The sequence below is a fragment of the Megascapheus bottae genome, chromosome 31 (genome assembly GCF_031878675.1).
Source record: "Megascapheus bottae isolate mThoBot1 chromosome 31, mThoBot2.hap1, whole genome shotgun sequence".
NCBI classification, from domain to species: domain Eukaryota; kingdom Metazoa; phylum Chordata; class Mammalia; order Rodentia; family Geomyidae; genus Megascapheus; species Megascapheus bottae.
The window spans coordinates 8,313,095-8,338,513 of NC_143539.1; the positions used below are offsets into that span (position 1 = coordinate 8,313,095).

Consider the following 25,419-nt stretch of genomic DNA (forward strand, 5'->3'; position numbering starts at 1 on the left):
TTAACCACCAGAAAACCCGGAAGTGACGCTGTGGCTCAAGTGGTAGAGTGGTAGTCTTGAACTGAAGAGCTCAGGGACAGTGCCCTGGCCCAGAGTTCAAGTCCCACAAAAACAAAATCTGTGGACTTTCCTGTTTAGGCTGGCTTTGAACTGTAATCTCCAGATCACAGCCTCATGAGTAGCTAGGATTACAGGCATGAGCCACCTGTGTGCAGCTTAAGTCCATAGTTTTTATTTCCAATTAACCCTGAAAAAGCCACAACTGGAAGTGTGGCTCACATAGAGTTACTCCTGAGTAACTAAGGATTACAGAAATAAGCCACTGGTACCTCACTTTTTTTCTTTTTAATTTTTTCATATATTTTTATTGTAATAGAAGGGTTACATTATATATTCAGATAGAAGGTGCATTACTTCACAAACATTGATACCCTCATGTCTCGGTCCCCATTTCCCTCCCCCATTAATTTTTTTTTTTTTTTTTTTTTTTTTTGCCAGTCCTGGGCTTGAGCTCAGGGCCTGAGCACTGTCCTTGGACTTTCTCAAGGCTAGAACTCTACCACTTGAGCCTCAGCACCACTTCCGGCTTTTTTCTATGTATGTGGTACCAAGGAATCGAACCCGGGTCTTTATGCATGCTAGGGAAGCACTTTAACCACTAGGCCAAACTCCCGGCCCCTCCCCCATTAATTTTTAAATTATGTTATCAGTAGTAGTAATAGCAATAGTAGTCATTGTTGTTGTCCTGGGGCTTGAATTCAGGGTCTGGGTGTTGTCCCTGAGTTTCTTTTGCTCAAGGCTAGCCTACTACCACTTGAGCCATTGCTGGTGTTTTCTGAATAGTTTATTGGACATGAATCTCATGGACTTTTCTTGTAGGGCTGACTTTGGACTATGAGTCTCAGAACTCAGCTTCCTGAGTAGTTAAGGGTTGCAGCACCCAGCTTTTCTTTTCTTTTCTTTTTTTGGAGACAGTGCCTCCCTCTGTATCCCAGGCTGGCCTTGAAACCGAGACCTCCTCCCTTCTGCCTCCAGAGTGGAGAGATTACAGTCATGCATCACCACATCCGGCCAGCAGTGCATGAGCTGATGCAGTGATGAGCTGATGGGATCATGAATTAGGCAACAGGTTGGCAAAATAGCCAAGGCATTGAATTCCCAGTTCCCATTATCCCAAGATGCAACCCCAGGTTCACCCTGTAACTTCTCTTGGCACCATTTCCTCTTTACAGCCGAGGTCAGATGAGTTCCATCTCTATGGGCCAACAGCAACCCTCCTGGTTCCCCTAATAACTTATCTTGGGGCAGGCAGCAGCATCTGGAGAAGGTTATTCCCAAAGGCTGCACAGCTGGACACGTGAGGGTGTCATCTCTCCATAGGCACCTGTAGAGCGGCCCTCTCTGGGACCCCCGCCTTGGGGATCTGGCAGCCACACGTGGAGCCTGGGGCCTGGTCAGCACCACAGAAAGCTCCTGCGCAGGCGCAGAAGAGTCCCTAAAGCCACGCCCCTCCACCAACGCGCCCTTCCCGTAGCCACGCCCACTCTTAAAGGGCCCTTTACCCATCGTAAAGGAGCGGGGTAGGGGCAGAGATCCCCGACCCTCCCAAAGAGACACAAGATGGTCTAGTGGGGAAGAGGACTTTATTGGGAAGTTAGTTGGAAGGAATTCCAGGGAGGCCACACTGGGACCAAGGCAGGGGTCACTTTAAGAAGCAATAAATTAACTTACAAAATAAATTAAGGGGAGGGGGTGTGGAGTTGTCTCAGGGGGAAAGGGCAGCAGCTGGGAACACCTGGGGAATTTTTTGTGTGTGTATGGGGGGGTGGAATTTCGGAATTGGGAAAGGGGAAAGACTTTCCTCCCCCACCCCTAGGTTGGGAGTTGGGGGGGGCGGTTTTAGGGGCTCCAGGACCTGGAGGGCTGCTTGGCGGCAAGGGGTGGATTCAGGGTCGTTCCTCTAGGAAGCGATAGGTGGGGTTTTCATAGCCATGCTGCTGCAGTGCTCGAAGCTGCTGTTCCTCCAGGGTTAGCATGGGGTCCACCTGCAGCAGAGGATGGGGCAGAAGGAGGTCATGCTTTGAGCGCCAGGACCTGTGGTCCATCCATGCCCACACCACGACCCCCTCCTCACCTCCACCACTCCATGGCTGATGGTCCCATAGGGCTTCTTCCTGCGCAGGAGCAGCAGCGACAGGACGATGAGGGAGCCCCCTCCAGCTCCCACAATCAGCAGACCAGACACGGCCTCGCGGGACACGCCTGTCCCGGCTGGTGCCTGTGGGAAGGCAGGGTGGGGCTAAAGACATCTGTGAGGCTCGACTTGGATGCTCTGTGTCCTCTGAGGACGTCTCACTAGACAGACTAACCTCTGATCTCGCCCTAGACGTTCCCCACATCTGTGGCTTACCAGCTCATCTCTCTGAATCTCCGAAGAGTGGAATGGAAAACCTCTTGGGGCAGATGCATTGACCTGGGAGGGGGGAGGACAGGAAGTCACAGAACCTAGAATCCCCCTCCCCCAGCTCAGGAGGGCACTCCCCCTCCCCCCCACACACTTCTTTCCCAGTATCCAAAAGTCCATGTTCTCCAACCTTGGGCTTAGGTACCCATAGCACCTCCCTCCCTCAGGGCCAGGGGTCCAGCCCCCCCCCTTACGTTCCCTCAGCGCCCCCCTCCCAGGCCAAACATCCTCACCTTCTGCTCATTCTGCTCCAAAGGGGGCATCTTTTCTTTCCCAGGGGATGGAGCATCTTGTTCTGTGGACCCTAACCCCCCCCCCAAATTCCATCTCACTCTGGAGGGTCCAGAGGGGGATTTCACCCCCCCAAGAATCCTGGGGTTCCCAAGATATGGACCTTTCTCTACTTGGGGTTTAGAATTCAGTGGGATTTAGTGGCTGGGGTCTGCTCTGGTTGACGCTCACCTTTTGGAAGGGTCCTGGGGGTGTCTGCTGGCAGCCAGAGAGACAAGGTGGGAGGAAAGAGTAAAGAGAGGGGGCTATTGTCAAAAGAGTGGAGAAACTTCCTACCGGAGATCAAAGAAGGGGTGGCAGAGGCTTCTACACCCTGACATTTCTCTCTGTCCCTTTCCACTCACAGTGGAGGCTCTGATGAGGAGCAGACTTTGGGGAGATCAGGAATGAGATTAGGGGCTTATCCCCCCCAAAGTCTGGGATCATCCTTTTACGCTCACTCACCTTCCTTCGGATCTGATGGCTGGGGGCCATCCTTGTCCTCGCTGCTGCCCCCAGGAACAGTGGCTTCCAATTCATTGGGGCCCAGATGTTCAGCATGAAGAAGTTCCTCTGCGGGGGGGGGGGGATGTAGAGGGGTGGCTGAGTAGAAGGATTCCACAAACAAAATGGGGTGAGTGAATGGAGCCCTGTTTGTACAATGGCAGAGAGATCAAGTGTGGTGCCAACACATATGACCTGGAAAAGTGGGGAAGGCGGGTGGACGCGCCCCCTCGTGGTCAGGATGGAGGCTGCCGGCCTGAGAGTCTGACTTCCTTAAGTATCAGGAGATTTGGGGTCAAGGAGGAGGACGCAGTCAATTTGGGGGCTGTGTAAGGTCATGCTTTCTGGTATTCGTGCTCTTGTGTAGGCTCTTTCCCTTGAATCTAAATTCATTTTGTCACTTATTCTAACAGAACATAGCCAAAAAAAACCTGGGTGCTGTCATCCTAGCTACTCAGGAGGCTGAGATCTGAGGATCATGATCGCAAACAAGCCCCTGCTGCAAAATCCATGCTATTCTTATCTCCAATGAACCACCAACAAGAAAGAACTGGACTGCAGCTCAAGTGACAGAGCACTAGCCTTGAGCAAAAAAGTTCAAGGATGGGGCCAGGAGTTTGGCCTAATGGTAGAGTGCTCACCTAGCATGCAGGAAGACCCGGGTTCGATTGCTTGGTACCACAGTCAGAAGTGGTGCTATGGCTCAAATGGTAGAGCGCCAGCCTTGAGAAAGCCCAAGGACAGTGCCCAGGCCCTGAGTTCAAGCCTCAGGACTGGCAAAAAATGTTCAGGGACAGCGCCCAGACCCTGAGTACAAAGCTGCCTTGCTGGAGACCACATAAAGAGGCTCCAGGGAAAGAGAGACCCTACATGGAGAGGGAATGAGGCACCTTTGCCAGGGTCTTAGCCTTACCTCATCCACCACCTAATTATAGCTGCACACCTGACTACTGGTAAGACCACCAGAAGAACCATCTTGCTGAACCCAGACCAGATGACCCAATCATGAACAAAGAAACAGGGCTGTTGAAATGCATCATCAAGCTCCAGGGCTACAAAGGCTAGATCACTGAAATGGTGGGGAGGTGCTAAGTCTCCCCTCAGAGATGTGGAATGCGGGCTGACACTCACGGATCTGGGGCCGCAGCTCCTGAGCTAGGTGGGGCTTCTGATCCAGCAGCCCCAGGCTTTGATTCATTCTTTCTTCAATTACCTGAAGGTGGGTCTGCACCTGTGGAGAACAGAAAATAAAGGGTGAACTGGGTCCTGCAGGCCTGCGAAGAGGAAACTGAGGCAGGAAGAAGGGAGAATTCCAAGGAAAAGTAGTCCATACCTATAACAGACAGTAGGAAGTAGGATATAAAAGGTTAAGAAACTGGGCCATAGGAAGAAGGAAAGTGCAGAAGAAACGGGATGCAAAGAGAAGGAAGAAGCTGGGCGCCAGTGGCTCACACCTGTCGTCCTGGCTACTCAGGATGCTGAGATCTGAGGATCAAGGCTCCCAGCCAGCTGGGGCTGGAAAATCTGTGAGACTCTCATCTCCAATTAATCACCACTGGAAGTGGTGCTGTGGCACCAAGTGGTAGAACACTAGCTTTGAACAACAACAACAAAACAAACCCCGGGGGGACAGGGTCCAGGCCCTGAGTTCAAGCCCCACAGCCAACAAAAAAAGAAAAGAGAAGAACGAGAGGTGTGAGGGGCGGAGCTCACAGGACACGTAGGGTCTGGAAGCGTGCAAGCACCTGGAAACGCATCTGCTGGGCCTTCTCGGGATCCACGGCCGCCACGTGCTGGTAGTGACGCAGTGTGTGTCTTTGCTCTTTCTGCTCAGCACGCAGGTATCGCCGCAGGGCCATCAGCACACGCTCTGCCTGTGAGAAGGACGAAGGCTGCCAAGGCCTACCCTAACCCTTGTCACCTCCTGTTCCCTGTGTCCCCCACCCCTACCGCCATACCTGAGGCGGGTCTCCCTGCAGTGCTGCCAGGAAGCCCTCCAGGGCAGCTCGGCGCTGGTCATTGATGAGGGCAATGACCCGCGTCGCATGGGTCTCCACCAGACGCTGGCGCTCACCAGACACCTGCTCCTCCAGGGTCTGCAGAATGGACTGGAAGTGCTGGCGAGGGGCACAGGGGTCAGGGTCAGGGAAGGTCAGAATGAGTTGAAAGAGCCTGGGAACTTGGTGGCTCATGCCTGGAATCCCAGCAACTCAGGAGGCTGAGATCTGAGGATCATGGTTTGAAACCAGCCCTGAGACAGGATTGTCTGTGAGACTTTTTTTTTTTTTTGGTTGGTTCATGGGGCTTGAATTCAAGGCCTGGCACTGTCCCTGAGCTCTTTTTGCTTAAGGCTAATGCTCTACCACATTGAGCAGCTTCTGGTTTTCTGGTGTTTGATTGGAGATAAGAGTCTCACAGACTTTCCTGCCTGGATTGGCTTTGAACCTCAAATCCTCAGTCTCAGCCAGTACCTGGTTCGATGAGATTCTTATCGCTAATTAGACACTCAGAAGCAGAAAGTGGAGCTGTAGCTCAAGTGGTAGAGTGCCAGCCTTAGCAAAATAGCTAAAGGACAGAGCCCAGACTCTGAGTTTAAGCTCCAGTGTAAATACACACACACACAGACACGTGAGAATTAAGTTAAAGGGAGTCTCGAAAGGCAGGGCTGGGGGGCAAGTAGGGGTGGGATTCAGTGGGTCTTAGCTGGAGAGAGTAGGCTTATGAGGCCAGGCTCGAGGTCCCAGGTTCAATTCCTCAGTACCACATACATAGAAAAGCCACAAGTGGTGCTGAGGCTCAAGTGGTAGAGCTCTAGCCTTGAGGAAAGCCCAAGGACAGTGCTCAGTTCCTGAGTTCAGTCCCCAGGACTGGCAAAAAAAAAAAAAAATGTGGGAGTAAGGACTAAGCCTGCTGGGAACTGATCTTTCAGTGGGAACAGTCTGGATTAACGACTGGAACCAAGTCTTGCAGAGGAGGCAGGGCCTTCATCATACAGGCCCCATAACTGTACCGGCTGGGTTGAGTTGGAGGTGCACCTGAGTGGGGTCTGCATGGGATAGGGAGGGGGCTGCACCAAGGCCAGGCTGAAGGAGGTGGAGCCAGAGTTAGGAGGTTGGGATGGAACTGGTCAGAGCCAGGGGCCAGGGCCTAAAAGGACCTTGAGAGCTTGCTTCAAAATGAGGGCTGAGAAGAGCCTGTGGTGACTGGCAGTGGTGACTGCCAATGGGAACTGGCTTGTAAGGAGATTCCAGAGCTGGGGGAGGAGTCAAGGTAAATAGGGCTACAGCTGGCCAATCAGAAGAAGAAAGGTCAAGAGGGGCGGGGCCTGGAAAGGCCAAGGGAGGGAAGGAAGTAGGAGAAGACTTGAAATGGACGGGGCAGGCTAGGCCAAGTCTAGGCTGAGAGAATGTACAGCATAGCGGGGTAGACGTGCTAAAGATCACGGGATGATGTCCTACCTCATTCAGGGCCTGCCGGTCGGCTTTAGGCAAGTTCTTGGACTGGTTGTCAGCCATGGCCCATTCACGCATCACCTGGGAGGAGGAAGGGGAGCTTTTGGATTTAGGAATTCCACCCTCCCTCCCCACTCATTCACATGGTGAGTGATCCAACCGTTCTAAAACGTTAGAGGACCTACAACTCTCAGTATCACTGGCTTTTGGCACCCCAAGAGAGGATATCCAAAAAGAATTCAGAGGGATCAAGTGCCATGGACCAGAGTTTCCATAGAAAGTGGTGGCAATGTCAGGGGGTCTCCAGGTAGGGGTGGGGTTCCTGGTCTTCTTTGAAAGGGGTGTTGAGGGCTTTTCGGGTTGAATGAGGCTGGGGGAGCTTTTGGAGGTACTTTCCAGGTGCTCCTGGTATTTGGAGAGCTCTGTGGTTGTAGTGGGGTCCTGGAGGGGGGTTTTGTCACCTCATTAATCTGACGCATTCTGCGCTCCTCCAAGTCCATCTTGGCCCGCAGGAAGCCTTCATGCTCACTGACTTCCCCGGGCATGCCGAAGTAAACATCCACACCATCGGTGGGCCTCGGGGTGGGGGTGACTGCAAAACCAGGCATCAGGCTAAAGGACTATGTCCTTGAGAGCACCAGACACCATCCCATCACACAAGCAGTTTAACCACAGCTGTTACCCAGTTGACACTGAGGAAATGTATTTCCTGCCTTTTGCCTGTATTCACAAAGCTCAGAACCCTTTTTTTTTTTTGTCGGTCATGGGGCTTGAACTCTGTCCCTGAGCTCTTCAGCTCAAGGCTACCACTCCACTTCCAGTTTTCTGGTGGTTAACTGGAGATAAGAATCTTATGGACTTTTGTGCCTGGGCTGACTTTGAACTGAGATCCTCAGATCTCAGTCTCCTGAGTAGCTAGTGGTAGAACACTCATCTTGAGGAAATCCCAAGGACATTGCTCAGGCCTTGCGTTCAATCCCCAGGACTGGCCCCCCCCCAAAAAAAAGAGTCTCAGGGACATTTCTGCTCAGGCTCGTTTTGAACCACAATCCTCTGATCTCAGCCTTCCAAGTAGCTAGCATGACAGGGAGAGCCACTGACACCTGGCACAGAATCCTTTTTACCATCTTCATTTCCAGTGACCCTGAAACCTATCAAATGGTTTCTCTACTCCCCAAAACCTCCAAACCTCCCCATCCCTCTGCATTTATCACAGACTAATCCTCCCAAACCTACTCCGTTCTCTCCATCCCCTCAGTTGGGACTCCCCCAGGTGGTGAAAGAGGGCAAGGAAGATGGCCGCCTCTGCCCTCACCTTTGCTAGTCAACCCTGGGGTATGGGAACTTGGGGGTGGGGCTCTTTCTTCCTCCTCTTCCTCTTCAGCTTGGGGGGGCTCCACGAAGTAATCATCCACTGGCTGCAGGAGAGATTCCTCCTCTTCTTCATCCTCACCCCCTTCTGTTCTGGCTCCCAGGGGCCAGGACCTGGTGGAGGGGTCACTGAGAAAGCAGAAGATTCGGGAAGTGAGAGCCACCCTTGTATCTCTAGGTGCCTGGGGATGGGGGTGGGGCATTCCCATCCCACTCACCCAACCGCTGTCCTAGACGGATCTGGGGTGGCAGGGGGAGGGCAGCAGACATACTCCACACCACGAAACCGATCTGCACCACAGGGCAAAAGCATGCCCGAACCATGCAGGATGAGGCCCTGGGAGGTGCAGGCCTGTGGGAAGAGGAGGCCCAGAGGCCAGGATTGAAAAGCAGGAAGGGGAGCCTGATATCTGCTGTGTCTTGCGCTAGTTTCCTGGTTTGGGGAGGAAAGGGGGGGGGGGGCTGAGTGACAGAATTCCTAGAGTTCAGTGGGAAGAACAGGTTGTTGGCCCAAACTCCTGCTTTCTGGTTTAAAAAAAAAAAGTTGCTAAGGGCTTGGGCTTATGGAGGGGATGCAGGGATGGGCGGACCCAGGCTCTGACCTCCTGGGCCTCCTGATGTCTCCGGGTTGAACTCTCACACTGGTCCATGCGCTCCTGGTGCAGGAACCGGCAGCCTTCTGGCACTAGCAGGGCTTCACTGACAAATTCACCAGCTGGGGAATGTGGGCATATGGAAAATAGCAGAATGAGGGTGCACCCGCAGGCTACCAGCCCGCCCTCCTCAGAACTTCAATAGCTTCTCCTCCGGTGTGTCTCGGTTTGGCTGGAAATGCCAGAGACAAGGTCTCTGGTCCCCACCTCCAGTCTGTGACTCACGCAGGCAGAGGAAGGGCACAACATGGGGATGGGGGTGGGCACAGCGGCCGTCCCGGGCACCCCCGCACCAGCTCTCCATGGGGATGGCCTGTTCAGCCTGTTCCACGCGTGCAATGTGTAGCTCTGGATACATCTGTGGACACCAGCCAGGGGAGATCAGTCCACCGCCCTCGCCTGCCAGCCAGCCCTCTCCATCCGCTGGGCCCTTTGCTAGGGTCTGTATTTCTAAGAACGTCTCTAGCCTTTGGGCCTTACTTCTCCATTGAACCAGTCTTAGATATCTAAAGATGTGCCCCCCCCACACACACAGCTCATCCTTAAAAGTTCCTTCATTGTGTCCAGTATAGGCTGTTGCCCTACAAACTTGAGACATACCTCCACTTCTGGCTTCTTTGTTTGTTGGTTTTTGTTTTTGTTGGTTGTGGGGCTTGAACTCAGGGCCTGGCACTGTCCCTGGGCTTTTTGCTCAGGGCTAGTGCCCTACCACTTTGAGCCACAGCGCCACTTAGGCTTTCTGGTGGTTCACTGAAGATAAGAGTCTCACAGACTTTCCTGCCTGGCCTGGGTTTTGAACTGCCATCCTCAGATCTCAGCCTCCTGAGTAGCTAGGATGCAGCACCTGGCTCAATTCCAACTTTTCTTTTCTTTGCCAATCCTGAGTTCTGTCCCTGAGCCTCTCTGGGCTCAAGGCTCTACCACTTGAACCACAGGGACAGTTCTGACTTTTTCTGAGGAATCGAATCGAGGGTTTCATGCATGCTAGGCAAGCACTCTACCACTAAGCCACATTCCCAGCCCCCTCAGTCCCAATGTTTCCATAGTTAATTGAACATGAGAGTCTCACATTTTTCTGCCCAAGCTGGCTTCAAACCCCAGTCACCATATCACACACTTGTGAGGAGCTTTCCTTACAGGTATCAGTTCCCAGTGTCTGGCTGGTACTGGGGTTTAAACACAGGACCTCTAACTTGCTAGGCTTATGCTCTTTGCCCTGGAGCCACACCCCAGGCTCCTCTTTCTCTTTTACCTGTCCATAAACTGACCCCTTTAAAGCCACTGGCCATTGGAGAAGTGCCCCCTCACTACTCCAACCCCACCCATCACCCTCCTTCATGCCCCCCCCCGACTTTCTCTGGCCTCTGACCGAATCCTTGCTCTTTTTGCATTAGCCCTGCTCCTTCACGGTCACGCCCCCCCCCCCCTCCCCCGCTAGCCGGTCCCTCACTGGGCTCCATCACTTCCCCACCCCTCTTACTGGTCCACAGGCCCCTTTGTCTTAGCCCCGCCTCCCCTTGACCACGCCCACTTACACATCCTTCCCTTGCACAGATCCCACTAGCTTTCAACCCCCCCCTCCCCACACTTAACGAATTCCCTTCATCTGCAGGCTTGTTCCCTCGGTTCCCCTCTCTACAGATTGAGTTTATCCCCACCGTTTCAGCGCAGCCTCTCCTGGAGCCCCACCCCCTCCCCCGCCCCCCGCCGGCCGGCCCCCCTCGGCCCCACCCACCTGTCTGCAGTACTCCAGCGCGCGCTGGGGGTCCCGGAGACAGCGCTGCGAGTGCTGGGAGTCGGGTTCCCAGCGGCCGGTGCGCAGGTCTCGGTGAAGGGTTAGGTGCCCACATAACCCAGCCACCTGGGCAGAGCCTGGCGCCTGGGGGTGGAGGACCCGGGGACGCCCCCAGGCCCCGGACGGTCAGACCTCTGCCCTCCAGCACCGAACCCCGCTTCCTCCAAGGACCTGAGTGGTGAAGGGCTCGTTCCCGGGGAAACAGCTTCCCTTTAGGGCGGGGGCGCCCCAGCTCTGCCGTTGCCATGGCAGCCCAGGTCCCCCCTCCCTCCCTCTCTCCGCCCCCCCTCCCGGGTTTCTTGCGGCCTTGTTGCTGCGGAGACAGGCTCCACCTCCACCCCCAGAGCAGCCGATCTGGAGCACTTCCCCCCCCCCACGAAGGGGTTAAATCTGAATCGTGGGGTGGCGGCGGGGAGGAGGCCCCAGAACCCAGGTGTTCTGACCCCCCACCTCCTCCCTCCATCCCTAGATGGGGCGCAAAGGCAGACGGGGCCTGGCTCTGCTGCAGGTCTGGATGCCAGGCCTTGGCAGACCAGAGAGCTCCGTCCTGGGGGCGGGGGGGGGGGGGGGTACCGTTGGGAGGCCTGATCACTGGGTTCTAGGAGCCGGACTGGGGATGCAGAGGCTGTGAGATCTGGGTCTACAGTACCCTGGACGCCTGGTGGGGGGGAGGGGGAACCCTGCGAGCAGATGTCGAGAGGTTGTGGTCTGGGGGGAGGGGGGTCGCTGGAAGCCAATCCCTAACATCGCGAAGGATAAGAAGGGGCTGGCACTGACAGGTGACGAAGGACTGGGGCCTGAAATCTTGAGGAAGGGGAAGGGGCGATGTCACAAATAACACATCTGGCTGGAAAATAATAATAATGTAAAAAAAAAAAATCCAACCGGTGCTTTCTGCCCTCGGACAGGTCCGTATTTAGGGTAGCGGTGTGTGTGGGGGGGTGTCCAGAGGTCAGGTCCCGCCCCTTCCCCAGCCCCTTCCCCCCATCTCTCCCCCAGGCCTCACCTCGGCCCCAAAGGGGCTCCCGAAGGCCAGCTGCGCGCGCAGGAGGAGCAGCAACAGAGACAGCAGCCGAGGGAAAGGTGGCGGCGGGCCCCGACCGCGATCCACGGGGTTGCGGGGCCCCATGTCCCGGCCCTCACCACCCCTCACGTCCCCAGCGCTCTCCACCCCACCCCTCCCCCGGCCTGATCCGGGCCCAGCCCCAGCCCGAGCGGTGACAGGAGCTCCCGGCGCCAACGCCGCCGTCGCCGCCGCCGCCGCCGCCGCCGCCGCCGGCCCCGCCCCGCCCCGCGAAGCCCCGCCCCGCGAAGCCCCGCCCCGCGCGGCCCCGCCCCGCGCCAGGACAATAGCTCGGGGCTCTGCGCAGCGAGCGGCGCTCGGGAACCCAGGGGGAGGGGCGGCGTGGGGGTGGAGCCTGCGCCAGCACCCCCTCCCCCCAGTCCCATCCCACCCTCCATCCTCGGGCTAAGATCTAGGTCTGGATGGCAGACCGGGCATTGAGGACCCGGGGTGTGTGTGTGTGTGTGTGTGTACTTTAGTACATGAATCACCGGCTCCTGTACCCCTTAGGACCCACCCAGATATCCCGCCCTCTGTCCAAGGCCCTATTAGGGGTAGGGTTTGGATTTCCAGTCTTTCCCTTGGGAACATGACTGCATCAGAGCTGGGACAACCCACACAATTAGTTTTTGTCTTCCTGGCCAGGCCAGGGGAAAGGGGGAAGGGGACGAGCATCTTTGGAGATCTTTCTTCATACATTTCTTTCTCTAGGTTCCTCATAATCGGGAATTCGACATTGGAGAGCCATTTCCCTACTCCTTACCGTCCTTTCTCATTCAGCTATAGTAGCCTGAGCTTCAGGCCCCTCCTCTCTTAGAAGCAGAAACCAAGACACACACCCCTCCCCTGCATGTGCACACACACACACACACACACACACGCACACACCTTTCTCCCTCAGATCTAGGAGTTCAAATCTTCTTATCCTTTCTGGACATTTAGCTCCCTAGCATAAGGATCCAAAAATCAAATCAACCCTCCAAAGTCTCCCCCCATTTCATATTGAGGATGGCTTGAGTCAGAGACTAAAATCTATATCAAATTCTAGCCAGGCATTCACCACCTCTAATCCTAGCTACTCAGAAGGCTAAGATCTGAGAATCAAGGTTCAGGGCCAGCATGGGCAGGAAAAGACACAAGACTCATGCCCAATTGATCAGTAAAAAAATGGAAGTTGAGCTGTGGCTCCAGGGTTAGAGATCCAGCAGCAAAAAGACTAAAGAACAGCACTTAGGCTCTGAGTTCAAGCCCCAGTAACAACATGAGAAAGAGAGTCAGAGACAGAGACACAGAGAGAGACCTGAATCCCCATTCTCACTCTAAGGATCAAAGGCTACACCAAGTCTCTCTTCCTCTTCTTCAGTGCTCACTGGTTTACTGGTTTGTCTCCTCTAATGAGTGTACAATTCTGTTTTCCCTAACCAACTGGTATAACTGCCCTGTGTGCAAATCTGTACAAACTTCCATTTGGGTGTCTTGTGCTTACATGGCTATGTTTGTTTTTAACTGTATTACATATGTACAGAGAGTAGCGAATGGCTGAGAGGTGGACTAGGGTTTTGCCTCTTCTGTACCTCAAAGGTTAGGGAGGATGATTGAGTAGGCTCATGGCTACAATACCAGTTACTGAGGAGTTAGAAGGATCTCATTCTGTGGTACTGGGGGAAAAGGCTGGGCATGGTGGCTCACTCCTGTAATCCTAGCTACTCAGGAGGCTGAGATCTAAGGATCATAGTTCAAAGCCAGTCCAGGCAGGAAAGTCTGTGAGACTCCTATCTCCAATTAATCACAGAAAAAGATGGATGTGGAGGTGTGACTTGAGTGGTAGAGCAGGAGACTTGAGCCAAAAGAGCTCAGGCCTGGCCCAGAATACAAGCTCCAGGACCAGCAAGAATGCAAGAAAGAAAGCAAGAAAGCAAGAAAGGAAGGAAGGAAGGAAGGAAGGAAGGAAGGAAGGAAGGAAGGAAGGAAGGAAGGAAAGAAGGAAGGAAGGAAGGAAGGAAGGAAGGAAGGAAAGAAAGAAAGGGAAAGAAAGAAATCTTATCTGAAAAATAAACTAAAGCACAAAGAGCTGGAGATATGGCTCAAGTGGGAGAGGACCTTGCCAAGTCTGAAGCCCTATGTTCAAAACCACCCTGCTCCCAAATAATACCAGGAGAAACCCCAAGGTATATTTGCCTCTTTGGCTTTTATTACTATTAAATATAAAGATTTCTATTACCACCTTTCCTTTTACCTCCACAGTGATAGCTCCCATCCCATTCCCACTGCATTGGTCCAATTCTTTTGAGTCTGTTAGGAAAGTTAAAGGAATCAAGATGGCAGCCATCTTTGTTTCCAGGGAGTGGATGGCTGTCTTGGCTGCTATTCCATTAGCCATAGGGCCCCTCAGAGAAAGATGAAACAAGGTGGGCCTGTTCTTCCTTTTGTGTGTGTGTGTGTGTGTGTGTGTGTGTGTGTGTGTGTGTGTGTGTGTGTGTGTATCCTGGGGGCTTGAATTCAGGGCATGGGTGCTGTCGCTGAGCTGTTTTTGCTCAAGGCTTGAATTCTGCCACTTGAGCCACAGCTCCACTTCTGGCTTTTTGCTGGTTCATTGGAGATAATAGTATCATGGATTTTAATGCCTGAGCTGACTTTGAACTTCAATCCTCAGATGTAAGCCTTCTAGATTATAGGTGTGAGCTTCCTGTGACTGGCACTGGGGATTGAACTCTGTCCCTGAGCTTCTTTTGCTCAAGGCTAGCACTGTACCACTTGAGCCACAGCACCATTTCCAGTGTTTTTTTTTCCTTCTGTGTATGTGGTACTGAGGAATCAAATCCAGGGCTTCATGCCTGCTCTACCTGAGCACTCTACCCCGAAGCCACATTCCCAGGCCTGGCACTTCTTTCATCTTGATTTTTCTCTCTACTCCCTTTTGTCAAGATAAGAGTGGTTCAACTTGAAATACCTTTACTCAGTTGGCTGGAAATGACTTCCACCTTTAACCCCCATCACTTCTTGTCCTCATCCCTCTGCAATGGATCCTAAATCTGCCATTTTGAATACCTTTTATACAGGAGAATAGATGGGCATGGAGGCCATATTGCTCCTATTTGGAGAATCCGCATTTGGCTGAGCTGACCATGTATATATATTCAACAATTCTGACAACTGTCAATTTTTGTTCTCTCCTTTAGTGTTCAGTCTGGGAAAAGCAAATTTGTCCGCTTGTCCTGGTTCCTCAGAAACCAGGACAACCTTTTATGGCAAGTTGAAGACTCCAGGACTCTTCAGCTGGAGAAATGTCACACATGGGTTTGGAGCCGTTGGTGACTGGGTGTGGAGAAGGCACCATAGGGAAAAGGAGGTGTTCCAGGGGCCAACTCTGGGGGTGTAAAGGACGTAGGTTTGACGTAGCTGGTGAAGGCTCGAGGGTGCGGGGTAGTGAGATAGCCTGCCCGGGCTCTGTACAGTCTGCAGGGGGAAATCATGTCCAGGTGGGGATTGAAGTCATAGTAGGTAGGGGTCCCTGGAAGGCCAGCTGGGGAGGACGGGGTAAGGAAAAGGCCTCCTCCAGGGGCTCCGCCGAGGCTCAGGTCCACACTGACTCCTCGCACCTTGTAGTAACCATTTGTTGGGTCCTGAGGGGACAAAAGGGACTTGGTAAGGATCATGGTGGAGAGACATATTGTGATAGAGCTAGACCTAGAAAATGACAATGACAACAAACTTTAAAAGCAGAAACAGACTGGGTGCTGGTGTCTCCCATCTGAAGTCATAGCTATTCAGGAGGCTGAGATATGAGGATTATAATTCAAGGCCAACCTGGGCAGCAAATCTGTGAGATTCTTATCACCAGTTAACCAGAAATAGAGTTGTGGCTCAAACTGATAGAAGGCTAGTCTTGAGGGAAAAGAGCTACAACATTCAGGCCCTGATTTCAAGCCCCAAGACCAACAAAAACAAGCAAGCAAACCAACAACAAAAGTCTGTAATGGAGCCAGATGGCTCACACCTATAATCCTAGTTATTCAAGAGGCCGAGATCCCAGGGCAGTGGCTTAAAGACAGCCTGGGCAAGAAAGTTTGTGAGACTCTTATTTTTAATTAATCACTCCCCTCCAAAAAAAAAAAAAAGCCAGAATTGGAACTGTGGAGTCAAAGTCAGTGTCATGGCTGTGACATGTGGAGAAGGGGAGCGTGGAGCTTCCACAATGGCTGAGCAGATTTCAGGCATGGAATCACTTGGAAGGCTGCCTGAGAAGAGATCTCAAAGGACAGACTGGTTTGGAGAAATGTAAGGCTGGTGTAAGACCAAGTGGATGGAAGGGGCCCTGGCTGGGGCACAGGGGATAGCAAAGCAGAAGCACCCAAAAGGTGTAAAACAGAACTGGATGAGGAAAGAATACTGAGTCAAGAACTCCAGTTGGAACCCAAGGCCAGGACCCATTTATGGAAATCAATAGAGATTGAAAATACAAAGGCTGTAGTGCTGGGTCAGATGACCCAGGGGTAGGTCTTAGGTCTCGGAAGGAATAACAGGAGTTGGAGACTCAACACTTACTTTGGTGTCCAAAGCCCCTTTCTCCTCCACAATTAGGTCACCGTGGTTGGTGTGTACCATGGGACCCTAGAGCAGAAAATAAAGTGACAGAGAGTGGCTAGAGGCCCACTTTCCTCAGGGATCACTCCTAAGGCCCTTCCTCCTGACCTTCAGGCTGGAGGGATGGCCTGGGAGCACCGAGAAAGTAGGTGCTTTGTACTGAGGATAATAAAAAAGGGGTGGCAACATGACCGGGTAAGGGATATACATTCGGGGCTGGGGAGACTTTTGAATCGGGGTCACTGTTAGGGTAGGGCTATTTGAATCTTGAAGCATAGCTGGATCTGGGAACCCTGACATCTTACCCGATCCTCACTACTGCCCGTCTCCTCCTCAGGTCCTCGAGAACTGGAGCCATCACTGCTTCCAGGGATTCGCACCAGGTTCTTTGGCTTGGAGAAGGAGCCTAAGGGGTGGGGTCCGTGGGAGGCGGGGTTAAGTAGTGGGCGGGGTCACCGTTTGTGGAGACTAAATGGGAAGAGGGAAGACTGGGCGGGTCCATGGGGAGGCTGGGGGCCAATGAGAACCCTGGCATAGGAAGGGGCGGTGGGGAGGGCGGGGCGTGGGAGCATGAGCCTGCCAATCCTGAGTTAGGAGCCAACCAGAATCAGAAGGTGGGGGTAAGAGACCAGACTGGGGGCAGGTCCAGAGACCATAGCTATTCACCAGGTGTCTGGACGGGTGTGTGTGCGTGTGCAAAGGAGGAGAGATGGGAGTTTAGAGACTGAGGCGGGATTCAAGGCACTGACCCTTGCTGTGACGCCAGCAGCAGAGGGCCACCCCAGTAAGGACCATAAAGACAGTGGCGACGGCGGCAGCTATTCCAGCCACAATCCGCATAGAGGGCAGCAAGTCTGCAGGGAGTAGAGAGAGAGCGCGGCCTGAGAAGAGAATCCAACTGTGGAACTAGAGGCCTTAGAGTTTGGGATCCCCGAGTTCAAAGGTCACCAAGTTCGGGGGAAATTCCACAGATTTTTAGTCCTCTAGTTTGGAGTTTAAGGTCCCACAGGTTTTGAGAGTAAATTTTTGAACGTCATTTGCTCTAGTTTTCCGTATTTGTGTTTTTCTTTGACGTCTGAAGGATGAGCAGTTTAGGATTTGTATCTGAGAGAATGTACTGTTTGGGTGTGTGTGTGTGTGTGTTGAGATTTAAGGAGCCCAGAGTTTGGAGATTTGGTCTATCGAGGGAGGGGAATCCTTTCATTTGAGAGCCTTAACATTTGGCAACTTCAATCTAGGAATTCCTATGTTTGTGAGATTGGAAAATCTTCAGATTTGAGGTGTTTGGTCCAGTATCTCACCTCTGCGACCTAGAAAGATCCTAGTGCCTCCCTCACCCAATCGGTTCTGGGCACTGCAGTTGAATCCTCTGTTGAAATCTGACTCCTGGGTCCCCGAAATGTGTAGCACAGAGATTAGGCCTGCACTCTGTCCTCCAGGGACCTCAGGGGCTGGGAAAGTCTCCACCAGGAACCTGCCTCGAGACCCCGTCTCCAGGAAGCCCTCATCCCAAGACCAGACCTGAAGAAGGAAGGAGGGAGATCAAGGAGGAGACTGGAGAGGGAAGGAAATGGCAGGGATTCACTTTCAGGGGTCCAGGTTAGAGATCAGAGATCTCCACTGGGGAGTCATGGTAGAGAGGACTTTTACTCACCACTGCTTCTGGAACAGGGGAGGCCAGTACTAGACACTGGAGGCTGGCAGGTCCCCTCAGGAAGGCAGGCGCAGAGTGCAGGGCAGTCACTATTGGGGGGGCTGGATGGAGATTGTGGGCCACTCAGTGGAGGTTAGACCTCTACAAAGGCGGTTGTGGATAAAGACAGACCAAACCTGGCAACGCTCTACGGACCCCAATCAACCAGGCCACACCCCTGTTTCAACAAGTCTTGCTCCAATCTCCAAGCCCACCTTCTATAAAGTTCCTTTTGAAGCCGGGCTCATGCTTGTAATCCTACCCACTCAAGAGGTGGGCATCTGAGAATCAAGGTTCAAAGCCAGCCTAGGCAGGAAAGTCCATGAGACTCTTATCTCCAATGAGCCACCAAAATGTCAAAAGTAGAGCTATGGCTCAGGTGATAGAGCACCAGCCTTGAGTGAAGAAGCTAAGAGACAGGCCCCAAAATGGACACACACACACACACACACTCCTTTTCAACCCATGCCACTCCCAATCAGACCTTATGTTCTCCACCCACTCCCAAATCCAGAACCTTCCCTGCCCTCTGCAAAACCCCATTTTCTTACCATTCACCGTCAGCCGAGCTTCTGCTGTGCCACCTCCCAGGCCTGAGCGCCCAGGCTCAGCTCTGCACACATAATCGCCTGCATCCTCGAGTCCCACCGACCGAAGACGCAGTGTGGGCCCTGAGCTCAGCACCTAGGACAGAGACCGGACGTCAGGAGTGGGATTCTGGGAGCTGGCATAGGCCAGCTATGGTTACAAGCCGCAGATCAAACTTCACCTGTGTGCCACCCCGGCGGATCCAAGTTATCCGTGGGGATGGATTCCCACGCCAGGCACAGGTGAAGAAGGCATCTTCCCCTACATCCACCGACATGGGCTTTGGCCTTGCCTGTAGAATGGGTCCAACTGGAGGATAGAGAAAAGGGCTCACACGAAGCCCCCGATCGTCCCTAGTCCACAACACCCGGCCCGCTACACCTCAGACCTACTTTGGCATCGCCAAACCTGGTCCATATATCCTATTCGGGGCCCACCTCCTTCCCCGTAGACTGGACAGCCACGCCCACCACGGCCACGCCCAGCAGGCCACGCCCAGCAGGCCACACCCACACAGGCCGCGCCCCACCCTGGCCACGCCCATCAGGTACTCGCCCACACTCGCCCCGCCCACAGCCCCACCCCTGCTCACACAGGACTTCCAGCACCGTGCTGCGGTTGGCACTGCCCACGTCGTTGCTCACTTCGCAGGACACAGGCTCAGTCAGGAAGGAAGCATCAGCCACGACTTCCAACCTTGGTCCTCGAGCCCCGAGCACCGGGGAGCCCCCCTTTGCCCACCTGCAGAAGCATAGGTGGTGCTGTTAATGCGGTCCCAATCCTTCCCAGCCAAGGTCATGCTGCTCCTTTCTTGGCTGGAGAGAGGTTACCATCTTCCTCACCTGTAGCCGGTGACAGGAGGCTGGGCGGTGGCCTGACACAGGAAAGCGACTTTCTCTCCCTCCTGTACGGTCTGGGGCTCAACAGAAAGCGTCACCACTGGGGGGTCTGCAGGGATGAGGTAACTGTTAGCATGGGCAAGATCTAAATACCTTCATTCAGTCTTCAGTAACCTGAGTCTCTAGTTTTCCTTCCAGGGCTTGAACTCAGGGCCTGGGCATTGTCCTTGCTGGAAACTAGTACTCTATGACTTGAGGCACAGCTCCACTTCAGGGTTTTTTCGGTCTTTAATTCAAAGTCTCACATACTTTCTTGCCTGGACTGACTTTAAACTATCATCTTCAGATCTCAGCCTTTTTTTTTTTTTTTTTTTTTTTTTTGCCAGTCCTGGGAGCTTGAACTCAGGGCCTGAGCACTATCCCTGAGTTTCTTTTGCTCAGGTCTAGGATTTTACCACTTGAGCCACAGTGCCACTTCTTTTTTTTTTTTTTATGTAATACTGAGGAATCAAACCCAGGGCTTCACACATGCTAGTCAAGCCACATTCCCAGCCCTCAGACATCAGATTTTTGAGTAGTTAGGATTACAGACATGAGCCATCAGTGCTCAGCTGCCCCCTCTCCTTGAACCAGGGAATCTGACTTTCCTGTTCCTCATTCCTCAGGTAACTTTTTTTTTTTTTTTTGCCAGTTCTGGGACTTGAACGCAGGGCCTGAGCCCTGTCCATGGATTACCACTTGAGTCACAGCACCACTTCTGGCTTTTTCTATGTATGTGGTACCAAGGAATTGAACTCAGGTCTTTGTGCATGCTAGGCAAGCACTCTACCACTAGGCCAAACTCCTGGCCCCGAGGTAACTGATTTTTCAGATCCAGGAATCCCAACCCCAGCTTCTGCTCTCCCCAGGAACACCCTTCCTTTATGAGACCTTAGAATCCAGACTCCCTTCCTTCCTCCCTCTCATTTTCCTCCCCACCCCGCCCCAGGCCCAAAGGTACTCACATTGCAGATTCAGCGTGACAGCCGTGTCCCTCCCGGTGGGCAGAGCCTGGCTTCGGGCTCTGCAGATCACAGTGGCTCCATCATCATGGCTAGAAGGCGTCAGGAATAGGGTGGTCTCCACTAACCCAGTGGTCTCTTCCTTCAACAAGGTCTGAAGGACATAGATAGCACACGAATGACTCCATGGACTCCCTAGATCTAGTAGTTAGACATTCTTCTAGACATCTATATGTATTGTTCAGTTCACAGTTGCCTAATTGACCTATTAACCTGTGTCAGATTGGGGATAAGGCCAGATCCCCCTGACTGGGGGAATGGGAATAATCAAGGAGAAGCATTCAGGGAGTCTAAAACCTGAATGGGGAGGGGAATAAAGATTCCTCAAGGGACAGAAGTTAAATATCATCCTTAAGACCAATTGGCAAATAGACTAGAGCCAAGATTTGAACGCAGGTGGTCTGGCCCTAGAGTATGCTGGATCCTATTTTAAGGGTCCTAGCTCTCAACCCCCATCTTCCTTGTGTCTTCTCTGGACGATCCTGTGATTAGAGTGAACCACAGGTTCGCAGAATGGCAAAGGGATGCTGTCCTGACCTGGTGTAAGGGAATCCCATCCAGCCGGATCCCATCTCGAAACCACAGCAGCTCTGGGGTGGGACGGGCATTCCCACGGCTTCGACAAGTCAGATTTGCAGGAACTCCAGCCACCAGAGATACAGAAGGGCCTCCCAGTATCTGAGGAGCTTCTGGGGGTACTGCAGGGTAGATCTTGGATTAGGAGAACATTCTGGGTGCAGGGGCTCTGTGGTCTCTGATACTCTCAGTTCATGTTGGCTCTAAACCATCCCTCCCCCCCCACACACACCTTGGGCTAACAAGAGACAAGTACATTAGGTCCTCACTCAGTATGTGCAGTCGGGCTGGTCGTGATCGGAGGCCTGCTTGTGTAGCCTGACATTCATACGATGCTTCATCCTCTAGCTCCACCGGCCTGATGTGGAGGTCATGCTGACCCATGGTGGTTTTTCCTGATATCCAGTATCGAGACCATCCTAGAGCCAAGGAAGAGAAGTCATAACATGGCTCTGAATTCCTGGCTTCAGGTCTTCATTCTTGGCATTCTGAACTAGAAAACCGGCACATTCATTCATTTTATTATGAAGAGTATGTGGAGTCCAGAGAGACTCTAACCCCCCCTCTCAATAGACAGTCAATACAAACTTGGATTTGTAAAGTCAGAAGGAGAATAAGCAAATGATTTTCATAAACATAGGTTCAATACTAATCTCCTGGTTATGGGAGTGGGTGTGGAATGGAGTATATAACTGAGGATTCTGGGAAGTTAACCAGGAGCTGAATATTGGTTACTTTGTTTTCTGTTGTTGTTGTTGTTTGTTGTTGCTGGTCCTGAGGTTTGAACTCAGAGCTGGGCACTGTCCCTGAGCTGCTTTGGTTCAAGGCTAGCACTCTACCTCTTGAGTCACAGAACAACTTCCAGCTTTTTCTGTGTATGTGGTACTGAGGAATGGAACCCAGGGTTTCATGCATGCTAGGCAAGCACTCTACCACATTCCCAATCCTATACTCTAAGCCACATTCCTAGTTCTATTATGTTATTTTTTGTGTGTGTGCCAGTACCAGGGCTTGAACTTGGGGCCTCACTTTCTCACCTAGCTTTTGTTCTCAAAGCTCTACCACTTCCACTTTTGGCATTTTCCTGGTTAATTGGAGAAGAGTGTTTAATGGACTTTTCTGCCCTGGCTGACTTCCAGTCTCCATCCTCAGATCTCATCCTTCTGAGTAGCTAGGATTACAACTGCAAACCCCAGCAATCACCTGAATATGTACTTTACAATTGTCGATTTGTACATTTACTATGGTTTAGGCATTTGTAGAATATTTTATAATATTCCTAGAGCTCTGAGTCACTTTCAAAGAAGCAGGAATCTCGAGTGTTTCTTCAACCACCAGTACTTAAAAAGTTGAAAACATCACCCAGGGAAACTTCAGATACAGAGCAAAGTTAGCCACCCCATTCCAGTGCAGGCCCCTCTCTGGGGAGCCTTGGGGATGGAGGGGGCGCAGCCTCACCTGGCAGATCCCTCTCGCCCCCTAGAGCCAGCCCGTCCTTTGTCCACTGAACTAGCCCCCTGTATGCGCCCAGGGTGCAGGGCAGCCGGGCTTCCTCTCCCAGCACCACCACCAGATCCTCCGGCTGCTGTACGAAATGGGGAGCCGGGCCTAGGAGAATAAGCAGTGGGGGAGAGAAGAGCAGAGCTGAGAAATCCCTCATTCAAGACTCCAGAAACTCAAGGCGTCTGGAATTCTCCCCCAAGTCCCACCCCAGTAAAGCGGTAACCAACCACCAATGTCCCCCCACCCCCACCCCATCTCCCCCTCAGGTACCTGCGTGCCCCTGGAAGCAGAGGAGGACAAGGAGGGCAGGGACCAGCATCCTGGGGGTGTGTGAGCCCCCAAGATCCCCAAGACTTTGCGGTGGTTCTGGCTTCTCTCCAACTTCTCTGCTCACCACGTGAGAGCGGAACCCTCCCCCCTTTTAGTATTCGCCCCACTCTTCAGTCCTGGAAGCACCCCTTGTCTCTGGCTCGAAGTCTGCTTTTCTGCAGCCTCGGGTGCTGCTCTGAAACTCCTGCAGGTTTGCCAGGGACGCCGGGCGGGGCCTGAGTATGCTGGCCACGCCCACCGCCCGCGCAGGCCACGCCCCGTACCCCGAAGGCCCGCCCCCTTTCCATTGAGGAACTCCCACGGCCGGAATGAATGGGGGCCACAAAGGCCCCCGGGACCTCCCAGCGGGCGCGCGCCGCAGCCCAGTTAGGGGTGTGGGAGCTGCAACACCTGGGTCCAGAGAGGGGCTCGGGGGTCTCGTCTGGGTTGGACACCTGCGTCCTGCTGGGGGGAGGGCGGGAGGAGGAGGAAGAGCACAGGGAGTGGAAGAAACTCGCTCAGCTCCGGTCCTGCAGGGATTGGCACTGAGTGGAAACCGAGCTATAAATGGGAGTCCTTGGGGGCCTCACCCGTTTCCTCGCCCTGGGGAGGCGGGGCCCAGGACTCCCGTGGGTCTGGCAGGGTCGGGGAGAGGGCATCTGAAGAAGCCCAGCCATCGGCTAAGACCCCTTAAAAAACAATAAGCAGGGCTCAGCTCCCCCATCACAAAAAGTGCTGGGTAGATCGACCTATAGCGTCATATACCCAGCACTGGTCTTTTTGTTCCACCAAGCGCTAAGATCCAGGAATCCAGGCCCCTGCCCACCCCCACCCCCAGTCTTCCCTGTTCCCAGGACCCCCATTCTGCCCGCTGGGGCCCCTCGCCCCAGCCCGTGGTTGCCCGGAGACGGCGGGGAGGCGGCAGCGCCGGGGCTCAGGGCTCAGGCCGGGAGGCTGGGAACCGGGCAGCTTGTTCCGACGGCTCCAGCCAGCCGGGGCGCTTCCCACACAGCAGTAGCAGCTGGCCTAGCCCGTGGGAGGGACCCAGGGTTTTCTTGAACCGAGGCCGGTGTGAGCAGGGAGCTGGGACCCTGGGTCTGGCATTCCTGGATCTGGAAGGGCTGTGGGCCCAGGCTCAGGCTCTTAGTACTTCTGGGTTCAGACTTGTGCATTCTCAATCCTCAGAGGATTGGCTTTCCAGGATTGTGAGATACCCGAGGTTCAGAGAAATCTCTGCTGGCTGAGACGGCCTCAACTCTGGGTGCCTCCAAGGGCTGCCTCCAGGCCAGTTGGAAAACGGCCAGAAAAATCTAGTCTTAAGTATTAGTGGATTTAACTACCAATCTCCTTCCCACCCCCACACAGACCCAGGAGGATTTGAAAAATCAACAGAGTGAACATCTGCCCTACATCCAGGGGGAGGAAGGGACAGGATGGGAGATCTGCATCTTTACCCCTTTATTTGTGTATGCTGCTACTGGGGCTTGAACTCAGGGCCTGGATACCCTCATTTAACTCTTTCTATCAAAGCTGATCCTTTACCAACTAAGCCAGACCTCTTCAGGGTTTTGTTTTTTTTTAATGGTTAATTGGACATAAGAGTCTCATGGACTTTGCTGCCCTGGCTGGCTTCAAACCACCATCCTCCAGTCTCAGCCTCCTGAGTAGCTAGGGTTACAAGATGCGAGCCACGGGTGCTCAGCCCAAGCTCTGGGTCTTTATAGAAGAGGGATGGAGGGGAATTGAGTCTGAAAGAGCTGAGTCCTGGAAGAGCAGGGTCGAGAATCCTAGCTCTAACTTCCATGTTAAGATCCAGTGTCTGGAATTTAACTGGGTGCCAGTGGCTCACACCTGTAATTCTAGCTACTCAGAAGGCTGAGATCTGAAGATCAGGGTTCAGAGCTAGCCAACTTAGAAAAGGCCAGGAGACTCTTATCTCCAATTAATTATCAGAAAATCAAAAGTAGTGCTGTGGCTCAGAGTGGTAAAGCACTAGCCTTGAGTGAAATTGCTCAGGAACAGTGCCCAGGCCCTGAGTTCAATCCCCACAACTGATAATAAATAAACAAATAAATATGATGAACGTGTGTTTAAGACTTCTGGGTTCTAGGGAGGAAGTCAGGTGATGGAGTTGTTTTTCCAGATACCCGATAGACTTCCCCTTCCTGGCTCTCTGGGGCCAGGGTCATGGAAAAAAAGAAAGAGAGAGAAAGAGACCTAGAGAGGGAGAGCAAGCCTGAGGTCCCAGGAGCATGCCCAGAAGGAAAACAGCCAAGGTAGAGTGTAGGTTTGTGCTAATTAAAGGTCCCAGCAACCACAGCTTTACACCCTGTCCCCAAGAGACACCATCTGGTTCAGGCCCCATGATAAACACTCCCTTCCCCCAGGTCTATATCCCACCCATTTCCCAAGAATTGGGCCAAACATTTGGGAAAGAAAATGTGGGGGGGAGCAAGAAGTTAATGATGGATGTTGAAGGAGAAGGACCAGATTGGGGGGCATAGCAGGAAGGGGGAGCAAATGGGCAGTTGCAAGTCCTACAGGAGATAAGCAGGCCCAAGGAGCTTATCCAGTGTGTGTGTGTGTGTGTGTGTGTGTGTGTGTGTGTGTGTGTGTACGTGCATGTACACACACTGCCATGGCGGGGGTTAGGGGGTGGTGTCAGGCCAGCCAGAATATGGCTCTAAAATTCAG

The 25,419-nt window shown here is 53.1% G+C and overlaps 2 protein-coding genes across 6 annotated transcripts; both read right to left on the reverse strand.

Moving 5' to 3' along the window:
• Window positions 1-1,626: 1,626 nt before the first annotated feature.
• Window positions 1,627-11,679, reverse strand: Aplp1 (amyloid beta precursor like protein 1). 5 transcript variants are annotated; one of them, XM_090322075.1, is made up of 17 exons: window positions 11,516-11,679; window positions 10,450-10,593; window positions 8,940-9,072; window positions 8,664-8,776; window positions 8,280-8,413; window positions 8,006-8,190; window positions 7,152-7,282; window positions 6,697-6,771; window positions 5,197-5,355; window positions 4,984-5,112; window positions 4,370-4,469; window positions 3,200-3,307; window positions 2,927-2,953; window positions 2,698-2,768; window positions 2,411-2,473; window positions 2,135-2,278; window positions 1,627-2,045 (listed from the first exon to the last, which is right to left on the reverse strand). In XM_090322075.1, the coding sequence occupies exons 1-17, from the start codon at window positions 11,636-11,638 to the stop codon at window positions 1,947-1,949; spliced, it is 1,938 nt and encodes a 645-aa protein (XP_090178201.1). In that variant the 5' UTR covers window positions 11,639-11,679; the 3' UTR covers window positions 1,627-1,946. The 5 variants fall into 5 exon arrangements, with proteins under 5 accessions (XP_090178201.1, XP_090178200.1, XP_090178199.1 ...); XM_090322074.1 differs by having other exon boundaries at window positions 2,927-2,950; window positions 8,922-9,072; XM_090322073.1 differs by having other exon boundaries at window positions 8,922-9,072.
• A 3,085-nt stretch (window positions 11,680-14,764) lies between these two features.
• Window positions 14,765-23,897, reverse strand: Kirrel2 (kirre like nephrin family adhesion molecule 2). The gene is made up of 17 exons (XM_090322543.1): window positions 23,734-23,897; window positions 23,010-23,190; window positions 22,687-22,696; window positions 22,372-22,521; window positions 21,183-21,332; window positions 20,875-21,035; window positions 20,281-20,431; window positions 19,280-19,385; window positions 19,030-19,178; window positions 18,619-18,746; window positions 18,401-18,533; window positions 17,811-17,911; window positions 17,458-17,677; window positions 16,906-17,010; window positions 16,462-16,562; window positions 16,118-16,183; window positions 14,765-15,195 (listed from the first exon to the last, which is right to left on the reverse strand). The coding sequence occupies exons 1-17, from the start codon at window positions 23,895-23,897 to the stop codon at window positions 14,860-14,862; spliced, it is 2,412 nt and encodes an 803-aa protein (XP_090178669.1). The 3' UTR covers window positions 14,765-14,859.
• Window positions 23,898-25,419: the final 1,522 nt, after the last annotated feature.